The 11,691-nt window shown below is 41.9% G+C and overlaps 1 protein-coding gene across 1 annotated transcript; it reads left to right on the top strand.

Moving 5' to 3' along the window:
• Positions 1-6,626: 6,626 nt before the first annotated feature.
• On the top strand, positions 6,627-8,708 carry LOC311114175 (musculin-like; the record flags this gene model as incomplete). The annotated part of the gene is made up of 2 exons (XM_084189449.1): positions 6,627-7,067; positions 8,631-8,708. 2 exons carry the CDS (start codon positions 6,627-6,629, stop codon positions 8,706-8,708), a joined length of 519 nt encoding a protein of 172 aa, XP_084045575.1.
• Positions 8,709-11,691: the final 2,983 nt, after the last annotated feature.

Consider the following 11,691-nt stretch of genomic DNA (forward strand, 5'->3'; position numbering starts at 1 on the left):
GTGACCATGGAAACCAAGAGTCGGTTGGTGGGAGGGAAAAACACAAAATGGCCACAGCTGATGTCATAGCCTGGGAATTGCACCTGTCTCCTCCATCTATCAGGCACACTACATCGAGTGGACTGGCCTGTGTCCCAAATGACACCCTATTCTGTTTACCACCCTACTGTCGATAGGGCTCTGGTGAAAGGTAGGGAATTTGAGACGCACAAAAGGGCTTCGATGGAGGTCACAACCTCTGAGAGACCATGTTGATGGACAAATGCTAAAATGTCCCCTTCAAGCCATGATTCCCATGGCCAAAACAATAAGCATGTAGTCATCCATTATCCGGATGGTTTGGGACCGTATTTGAGGGATTATTTAGAGTTATTATTGTTTTTTTTTACTTGACTAAATAGAGTAACAAATGATAAATGCATTCCACATGGTTTCAGATAGCCTTATGACGTCGCTCTCTGACTGGAATGAATGTGTGCATCCCAAATGGGCCCTGGTCAAAGGTAGTGCACTATATAGGGAATACACTCTCAGAAAAAAAGTTGCTATCTAGACCCTAAAAGGGTTATTCGGCTGTCCCCCTATAGCCTAACTCTTTCTATAATCCTTTTTGGTTCCGGGTAGAACCCTTTCCAAAGAGGGTTCTACATGGAACCCAAAAAGGTTCTACCTAGAACCAGAAAGGGTTCTACCCGGAATCAAAAATGCTTCTCCTAGGGGGACAGCCAAATAACCCTTTTGGAACCATTTTTTCCTAAGAGTGTATGGTGCCAGTTGGGACAGAGACAAAGTTGTGCTTGGGCTGAAATATGCTCCTTGTAGCCAATACCTTTTCAAGCTATTTTGAAAAATATGACAGTGAACCAGATGATACATAAATCCTATTATAAAAGATGAAATCCCAGCTTGCACTTCTCTGGTTGAGTCAGTGTGTTGAATCCCTGACCCGGTGGATGGATGGTCCTGGTGGAAGACAGACTGCAGGACAGACGGTCTACCAAGGACAGAGGAAGTCAATGTCTCACCATGATATACAGACATAGGGTCAGATGTTTTTTATTCCCAAAAAACGTTAACCTATTCATGTTTCACTATGTATAGCAGGGATGGGCAACTCCAGTCCTCGGGGGCCTGATTAGTGTCACAGTCTTGCCCCAGCCCCAGCTAACAAACCTGACTCCAATAATCAACTAACTAATCATGATCTTCAGTTTAGAATGCAATATGTAACTTTTTGAAGTAGTAGATCTGTTCTATGTGCCCTAATTTCTATGCTTCCCTTTCTTTGAATCTTCTACTTTAGGTTTTGTACTCTAGCTTCAAACAGCTAAAAAGACAATATCTTTGGTTATTGAAAAAAATATATTTCACAGCGGTTTAGATGGTACAATGATTCTTGCTTGTTTTGCCACATAAACTGAAATTAGGCTATAAGAATTTTAGCAACCAGGAAACAGCAGAGAGATTTCTGCTCATTGCACCTTTTTAAATCAGCTGTGTTTGCTAGGGATGAGGAAAAAGGGTGATACCACACCGGCCCCCTGAGGACTGGAGTGGCCCATCCCTGAGCTGGGTGTAGAGCAGAATCACAACGTGACGTACAGACATAGGGTCAGGTTTAGCAGTCGCTAAGTGAACAACCCCTATTCACTTGTCACTATGTTTAGCTAGATGCATAGCGGTATGATAGAGAATTACAGCAACACTTATTCACTTGTCACTATGTTTAGCTAGATGCGTAGCGGTATGATAGAGAATTACAGTTAATAACACCTCTATTCAGGATTTAGATTGGAGCTATTGTGAAGGGAAGGGAATTGAACACTCTACATTCAACTCAGCCATCAGGTCCAGAATAGGAGGAAGCGTCAGAGAGTAGGATCAATTCCCCCCTGTCCATGTCTAATCTTATTAATCTAATTAAGCCTAATCTTATTCTTTACAATCTAAAAGGCAAAACCGATCCTAGATCAGGCTTTATGAACACGGGCCCAGAATCAGGAACGTGTCATGTTAATGTTCAAGGGTGAGCTGGACAAACGATATTCCCGAAGGTCCCTGCTGATGGGAAGTTTTCATGTGGAAAACGGTCCCTGCTGATGGGAAGTTTTCATGTGGAAAACGGTCCCTGCTGATGGGAAGTTTTCACGTGGAAAACGGTCCCTGCTGATGGGAAGTTTTCATGTGGAAAATGGTCCCTGCTGATGGGAAGTTTTCATGTGGAAAACGGTCAGAGAATAAGTAGGGTTAACGGAAGCATGGGAATGGTCCTGGATTAAGGAACATTCCTGACCAATGAGAGAGAGGGAAATGTGAGAAATACAAAGTGGAGGGAGAGAGATGGCAGGAAACGTATGCCCTCTCATTGATACCATGAATGAATATGTGTGGTGACCTTGGAGACAAAAGGACAACATGACTGTATATAGGCCTAAAGGGCAGGAATAGGGTTGACAATATTATTTTTGGGGGGGCTACCGGAATTTTACAAACTCTAAAACAAATGTTTACACTAACACTGTGTTGCTCTGTGAAGTTCCTATGTTCCCAATGGAACGCTCTGTCACAAGAGGCAATTCACTGGTACATTGGAGAAAATAAAGGAACTGACAGCAACCACTCACATAGGCTTAATTAATGAATGGTGTGTCTATGAATTCATCCGACTGTATTTTAACCTATACAAGTACAGATAAATTAGATCCAGATACAGTGGGGAAAAAAAGTATTTAGTCAGCCACCAATTGTGCAAGTTCTCCCACTTAAAAAGATGAGAGAGGCCTGTAATTTTCATCATAGGTACACGTCAACTATGACAGACAAATTGAGAAAGAAAAATCCAGAAAATCACATTGTAGGATTTTTAATGAATTTATTTGCAAATTATGGTGGAAAATAAGTATTTGGTCACCTACAAACAAGCAAGATTTCTGGCTCTCACAGACCTGTAACTTCTTCTTTAAGAGGCTCCTCTGTCCTCCACTCGTTACCTGTATTAATGGCACCTGTTTGAACTTGTTATCAGTATAAAAGACACCTGTCCACAACCTCAAACAGTCACACTCCAAACTCCACTATGGCCAAGACCAAAGAGCTGTCAAAGGACACCAGAAACAAAATTGTAGACCTGCACCAGGCTGGGAAGACTGAATCTGCAATCGGTAAGCAGCTTGGTTTGAAGAAATCAACTGTGGGAGCAATTGTTAGGAAATGGAAGACATACAAGACCACTGATAATCTCCCTCGATCTGGGGCTCCACGCAAGATCTCACCCCGTGGGGTCAAAATGATCACAAGAACGGTGAGCAAAAATCCCAGAACCACACGGGGGGACCTAGTGAATGACCTGCAGAGAGCTGGGACCAAAGTAACAAAGCCTACTATCAGTAACACACTACGCCACCAGGGACTCAAATCCTGCAGTGCCAGACGTGTCCCCCTGCTTAAGCCAGTACATGTCCAGGCCCGTCTGAAGTTTGCTAGAGTGCATTTGGATGATCCAGAAGAGGATTGGGAGAATGTCATATGGTCAGATGAAACCAAAATATAACTTTTTGGTAAAAACTAAACTCGTCGTGTTTGGAGGACAAAGAATGCTGAGTTGCATCCAAAGAACACCATACCTACTGTGAAACATGGGGGTGGAAACATCATGCTTTGGGGCTGTTTTTCTGCAAAGGGACCAGGACGACTGATCCGTGTAAAGGAAAGAATGAATGGGGCCATGTATCGTGAGATTTTGAGTGAAAACCTCCTTCCATCAGCAAGGGCATTGAAGATGAAACGTGGCTGGGTCTTTCAGCATGACAATGATCCCAAACACACCGCCCGGGCAACGAAGGAGTGGCTTCGTAAGAAGCATTTCACGGTCCTGGAGTGGCCTAGCCAGTCTCCAGATCTCAACCCCATAGAAAATCTTTGGAGGGAGTTGAAAGTCCGTGTTGCCCAGTGACAGCCCCAAAACATCACTGCTCTAGAGGAGATCTGCATGGAGGAATGGGCCAAAATACCAGCAACAGTGTGTGAAAACCTTGTGAAGACTTACAGAAAATGTTTGACCTGTGTCATTGCCAACAAAGGGTATATAACAAAGTATTGAGAAACTTTTGTTATTGACCAAATACTTATTTTCCACCATAATTAGCTAATCAATTCATTAAAAATCCTACAATGTGATTTTCTGGATTTTCTTTTCTCATTTTGTCTGTCATAGTTGACGTGTACCTATGATGAAAATTACAGGCCTCTCTCATCTTTTTAAGTGGGAGAACTTGCACAATTGGTGGCTGACTAAATACTTTTTTCCCCACTGTACAACAATGCTAATTTTCTTGAAGCAAATAACAAGTAAAAACATGCAGGCAAAAGGTGCTTCAGTAGAGTCCTAATAATGCGTCCCAAATCATACCCTATTCCCTATTTAGTGCACTACTTTTGTCCAAGGCCCATAGAGATCAAGCTAAGTGGTCAAAAGTAGTGCACTGTGTAGGCAGTACGGTGCCATTTTGGAAGTGGGACGCAACTCTGGTGCGAATTAGACATCCTCCATTCAGCTGTCTGGATGCTGTGGAGAGCAGTGGTGTACAGTAGCTCTCCTCCCTCCCTCCCTCCCTCCCTCCCTCCCTCCCTCCCTCCCTCCCTCCATCCATCCCTTTCTCTTTCTAGTGAACTTGGCATGACCCCACCACCAGAACGGAGCATGGATCTCAGCTGCGCCGTTAGATAATCGCTGGCCCAAAGTTACTGTTGTAATAAAAATCACAATTTCACCCTAACCACGGGGAATGACTAGGCCTACTCATAGCTGTCAGATGTACTGGGAATATTCCTTAGAACATGGAGGAGTATTCTGACTGTGCTGCCGTGGCAATAGGTTATCTCCGCTAAACTTGGGAGAGAAATTGTATTTTTTTTTTTTTATCTGAGTCCAGATAAGTAGTTAGGGGCAACTTCAGCCTCGACCTGAAAGGTGGGGTTGAGGAAGGGTTGCACTGCTTAGGAAGGGAAACAAGGATAGGAAGCATCCCAAAATGTCCCCCCCATAGGGCTCTGGTGAAAAATAGTGCACTATATAGGGAAGAAGGTGCCATTTGGGACGCAAACCAATGCTGCATCCCCATCCCCTGAGAAAGTGGAGGGTCCCCCCCCCCGCCACGCCCCTGTCATGCCAGCGCTCCAGATGTCATGGGAAACGCTGACAGCTGTGACCGAAGCATGTGGGCAGCGTGTGAAAGGACACTACATCTGCAGAAACCCTATCCCTCTGTGAAAACGCACACAGGATTAGCCACTTTTGATAAGGTCTTCGGACATTTCAATTCACCAAAAGGGAACAGGATGTGTGAGAGAGGCACACTCGACCCAGTGGATCGTGCTGTAGACTGCCATGTAGCTAGCATGAGGAGGAGAGGATGACAAAACTTTTTCTGTGAATGAAGTAGTCTGCTGTAAAAATAAAATGACTGTTTACAAGACAATGCGATAGCTGATTTAATAATAATAATGTGCCATTTAGCAGACGCTTTTATCCAAAGCGACTTACAGTCATGCGTGCATACATTTTTGTGTATGGGTGGTCCCGGGGATCGAACCCACTACCTTTTTATTTATATATTTTTTTTATTTCACCTTTATTTAACCAGGTAAGCCAGTTGAGAACAAGTTCTCATTTACAACTGCGACCTGGCCAAGATAAAGCAAAGCAGTGCGATAAAAACAACAACACAGAGTCACATATGGGGTAAACCTTGGCGTTACAAGCGCCGTGCTCTACCAGCTGAGCTACAGAGGACCACATGATTTACATGGGTGAATGAAGTAGTCTGCTGTAAAATAAGAGACAATAAGATAGCTGATTTACATGGGTGCGTCGCCTGGTCAAAAGTATTTCACTATATAGGGAATAGGGTGCCTTTTGGGACACTAAAATGGTACAGTAGGTTTTCGCTTTGCCCCTGACCCAGTAGATAAAAATCAACCTCAAATGTAACCTTATCATTACACTACAGTGCAGTAGGTTACAGTGTGTCCTTAGATCAGGGGTTTCCCAAACTCGGTCCTGGTCATACATTGTTTATCGATGACTAATAAGTATCAAAGAAGTAACTAGTCATCCCCACAGTATGCTGGATGAGAGGTCCCTCTGGTTTGGCGAGAGAGCGAGAGAGGGGGGGGGGGGCTTTTCCTGAAAACACTGTCGCCCTGCTAATTCCAGGACACTTAAATTAGCCGGGTGAGAGAGCGGGCAGGTTTCAGTTTTACAGAGACTTGCTATAGAGAAGGTAAGAGAATACACACTTAGTTCTGAACTAAACTTTAGATCTACTGGCATGGAACAATGGCTATATTCCTAAACTAGGAATGACATACTGAAATCTGAGTATGAGATGGATCAACTATAGGGACTTTTTTAAATATGTTTTATTTTATTTTAATTTTGGTTGAAGAAGCAGCCTTCACACTCCTGGAGCAGAAGAAGTGGAACATCTATTTCTAAACCACCTATACACAGACACAGCATCAAAGTAGAGAGTCTATTGTTGAGGTAGTTCAATCAGTTATATCTCACCTGTACCTCTCCAGTGACTCCTCTGTCCTGCTACAGGGCACAGGTGAAACTGACAGACATGTCCACCGGCTCAGTAAGCGATGGAGAGGACATTGAGACGCATCACAAACGGACAGATGCACCGTTCGACAGCAGCAAAACCAAACGGAACATTGCACAGAGCCACTACACTTCCGCCGAGTACTCAGACAACGAGTTCGGTAACGATGGCAGTTATGAAGTCAAGACCAAGCGAGCGCGCGTCACTGCTGCCGGAGGAAAACAACTTGTGAAGGGGCGGCAGACGCAAAGGAATGCTGCAAACGCCAGAGAGAGGGCGAGGATGAGGGTGCTGAGCAAAGCGTTTACCAGACTGAAAACGAGCTTGCCGTGGGTACCGGCCGATACCAAGCTGTCCAAACTGGACACGCTGCGTCTAGCATCCAGTTATATTTCACACCTCCGACAGCTATTACAAGACAACGTCTTCGAGAGCAGCTTCGTACACCCTGTCAACCTGGTATGAAGCATTATATTATTAAACTTGACCCTGTAAACTTGACCCTGTAAACTTCGGTATGAAAGACACACATTTACATTTTTACATTCACATTTTGGTCATTTAGCAGACGCTCTTATCCAGAGCGACTAATTCAATTGTGTGTAGAAAAATGTGCAGTGTAAAGTGTGTAGAAAAATGCAACAAACAAATGATGTAGCTATGCATGTTTTTCAACTTTTGCAAGTTGCATCCATTGCCTTTTGATTATGCTGTGAAACGGTGTGGTGAGAGTCAGACCATTTATGACCCATAATGACAATGTGGAATTATGTTTTCAGAAATGTTTACAATTTAATTAAAATTGGAAAAGCTGAAATGTCTTGAGTCAATAAGTATTCATTACACCCAGTCACTTCAAAGATACAGGTGTCCTTCCTAACTCAATTTCAGGAGAGGAAGGAAACCGCTCATGGACGTCACCATGAGGCCAGTGGTGACTTTAAAACATTGAAGATGGATCAACAACATTGTATTTACTCAACAATACTATCCTAAATGACAGAGTGAAAATAAGGAAACTTGTACAGAATAAAAATATTCCAAAACATCCATCCTGTTTGCAATAAGGCACTAAAGTAATACTGCAAAAAAATTGGCATAGAAAGTAACTTCATGTCCTGAATACAAAGCATTATGCTTGGGGCAAATCCAACACATCACTGAATACCACTCTTCAAATTTTCAAGCATGGTGGTGGCTGCATCATGTTATGGGTATGCTTGTCATCGGCAAGGACTAGGGAGTTTTTTAGGATAAAAATAAATGGAATAGAGCTAAGCACAGGCAAAAAATCTAGAGCAAAACCTAGTTCAGTCTGCTTTCCACCAGACACTGGGAGACAAATTCACCTTTCAGCAGGACAATAACCTAAAACACAAGGCCAAATCTACACTGGAGTTGCTTACCAAGACAACATGGGATGTTCCTAAGTGGCTTAGTCACAGTTTTGACTTAAATCGGCTTGAAAATCTATGGCAAGACTTGAAAATGGCTGTCTAGCAATGATCAACAACCAACTTGACAGAGCATGAAGATTTAAAAAAAGAATAATGTGCTAATATTGTACAATCCAGGTGTGCAAAGCTCTTAGAGACTTACCCAGAAAGACTCACAGCTGTAATCACTGCCAAAGGTGATTCTAACATCTATTGACTCAGAGGTGTGTATACTTATGTAAATAAGATATTTCTGTTTTTCATTTTCAATAAAGTTGCTAACATTTCTAAAAACATGCTTTCACTTTGTCATTATGGGGTATTGTGTGTATATTAGTGGGGGAGGGGGAAGTATTTATTCCATTTTTAATTCAGGCTATAATACAACAAAATGTTGAATAAGTAAATGGGTATGAATACTTTTTAGCAGGCACTTTAGGCTAAGATACCATAATAACATGCCTATAAATAAAATAACATAATTAATAAAGAACGTATGATCCCTATTCCTGCTGCTTTTTTTTTTTGCTATATGTATTCACATATCCTGTGTATTTATTACATCTATCTCTCCGTCTGTCCACAGACTTGGCCATTTGTTGTAGGTAGATCAGAGGACAACAAGGACATCTCTACAGACAGACTCTGTGGCGCTACATCATAGGACAGGAGGGACTGTCTCTCTGCTGGGACTGTCTCTCTGCTGGGACTGTCTCTCTGCTGGGACTGTCTCTCTGCTGGGAGTGTCTTCTTCTACCACTACAGTACTGCACTATATAGGGAATAGGGTGGATGCCATTTGGGACAAATTCCAAGTATTTTTTTTGTCCTATGTCTAATAATATTAGGCTATTCCATATCGGTGATTTCTTTATGGACTTTTATGGATCATTTTATTGTCTTAGATTGGCAGGTTGATGTTGCTTTCATATCCAGTCCAGACAGTGATGAGGAAACAGGACAGTGGAAAAATAAGACTAACAGCATTGATCTCTCTCCCTCTCTCTCTCTCTCTCTCTCTCTCTCTCTCTCTCTCTCTCTCTCTCTCTCTCTCTCTCTCTCTCTCTCTCTCTCTCTCTCTCTCTCTCTCTTTCTCTCTCTCTCTCTCTCAACTGAAAACAACAGTGACAACAATAACAATAGTAGATGTAATACTAATTAATATGTAAAACAAATAAATAAACATTAAAATGGCTGGTGCTCTACACTGAGTGTACAAAACATGAAGAACATATTCCTAATATTGAGTTGCACCCCCCCTTTTGCCCTCAGAACAGCCTCAATTAGTCGGAGCATGGACTCTACAAGGTGTCGAAAGCATTCCACAGGGATGCTGGCCCATGTTGACGCCAATGCTTCCCACAGTTGTGTCAAGATGGCTGGATGTCCTTTGGGTGGTGGACCAATCTTGATACACATGGGAAACTGTTGAGTGTGAAAAACCCAGTAGCGATGCAGTTCTTGAAACACTCAAACCCGGTGCACCTGGCACCTACTACTATACCCCGTTCAAAGTACTTAAATATTTTGTCTTGCACATTCACCCTCTGAATGGCACACATACAAAATCCATGTCTCAATTGTCTCAAGCCTTAAAAATCCTTCTTTAACCTGTCTCCTCCCCTTCATCTACAACTGATTGAAGTGGATTTAACAAGTGACATCAATAAGGGATCACAGCTTTCACCTGGATTCACCTGGTCAGTCTATGTCAAGGAAAGAGCACTCAGAGTATATTGTCTATGATTTATAATCCATGGAGAGAATAGTACATGATGTTTCCTCCCTTAACTTGTCATACTGTGCTGCCAACTCTATCACATCACATCAGACCTTTCTCCCAAAACTATACAAAGTTGATCTTTGTTTGATTGTTTTGTGAATGTATAACTTTTCATTTTGAATTTAGGGAAGAAGGAGTCTCTAATTAATATATGGGGCAGGTGATTAGAAAGTGTTGTTCATTTTGAGCCTGTCCTCTCTTGCTAACCACGCTACGATCACTATTTTCGGTATTTGGTTAAGGTTTTTCTTTTGTTTGGGGTCTTTTACACAGGTTAAGTATTCAGCTAAAGTGAAGTCTCTTTCAAATGTTCGACAGCGTTCCATCTTTTCTCTGACCTTCGACCTCACTCCGCCAATAGTTGATGTATCTGTTCTCATTATTCACCTGTAGCTGTTTACATTTTGCCCTTGGAGCCAGATCACTTGTGTTCATTTCAATCTTGTGTTTCTGGGCCAGTTTTGTTAAGGGGTCACAACTCTCTGGGTGGAGATTGTTGTCCATAAATGCTCTTTGTTTTGTACGACCGTTCATTTGATTGGGCTACGGGCACCCAGAATTTGCCTGCCCTTTTTATCAGTGGGCAGTAGAAGAGGTAGTATTGCTAGTTCTGCCCTGCATGCGTGGTTAGTGGAATTTCTGTGTACATGTAGGATGTTTTTGCTAAATTCAAGGGGCAGTTTTTCTGTGGGTGTTTTGTAACATGATGTGTATTTTGACTGTAATAGTGGGCCCCATATTTCATACAGGAGTATTGGTTGGATTATGCAGTCAAATATTTGTAGCCAGATGTTGATAGGAGGGTTAAATGTGTCTATTGTTTTTATTTATTGAGTAGTATGCTCTCCTTGCTTTCTCTGACAGTGTTTTGATAGCAGTGTCAAACCGCGCTGATGTTAAGACTGAGGTAGGTGTAATCAGTGGTGTGGTCAAGTTTGGACTCTCCTAGGGTGAACTGGTATTTATTTCCTTGAAACCTGTTCTGTTGGAGACATCTAACACTGACAGGTTATGATGTAACCCCCGTTCTGTTGGAGGCATCTAACACTGACAGGTTATGATGTAACCCCCGTTCTGTTCGAGCTGTAGATCGCTACAACTGTTTTGCAAATTCATCAATATAGATATTAAACCATGTCGGGCTCAGATTGGTGACCCCTTGCCCATGTGTGAATTTTTTAAAACATATTTATTTTAATTGTACATTGATTTAATAACTTTATAGGTTCTTTCTCTAATTCCACTTTGTGTGAGTTTGAGAAAGAGTCCTTTATGCCAGATGGCAGGCCAATATTTGACCCTTGGTGGATTGATAAGGGTGTAGATGTGGTCAGATGTTATTTGTTTCGGTAGGAAGCCAATTTGACATGCACTTAAAACACTGTTTTCATTGACATGCTCTTAAAACACTGTTTTCATTGACATGCACTTAAAACACTGTTTTCATTGACATGCACTTAAAACACTGTTTTCATTGACATGCACTTAAAACACTGTTTTCATTGACATGCACTTAAAACACTGTTTTCATTGACATGCTCTTAAAACACTGTTTTCATTGACATGCACTTAAAACACTGTTTTCATTGACATGCTCTTAAAACACTGTTTTCATTGACATGCACTTAAAATACTGTTTTAATTGACATGCACTTAAAACACTGTTTTCATTGACATGCACTTAAAACACTGTTTTCATTGACATGCTCTTAAAACACTGTTTTCATTGACATGCACTTAAAACACTGTTTTCATTGACATGCATTTAAAACACTGTATTCTAGTATTTATTATACTGCGGAAACCTCCCCTAGATTGCTGGTCATGCAGGCACTGCAATACTTTTTAGGGTCATATTTGTCTT

The sequence above is a fragment of the Coregonus lavaretus genome (assembly GCF_964263955.1).
Source record: "Coregonus lavaretus genome assembly, contig: HAP1_SCAFFOLD_455, whole genome shotgun sequence".
NCBI lineage: Eukaryota > Metazoa > Chordata > Actinopteri > Salmoniformes > Salmonidae > Coregonus > Coregonus lavaretus.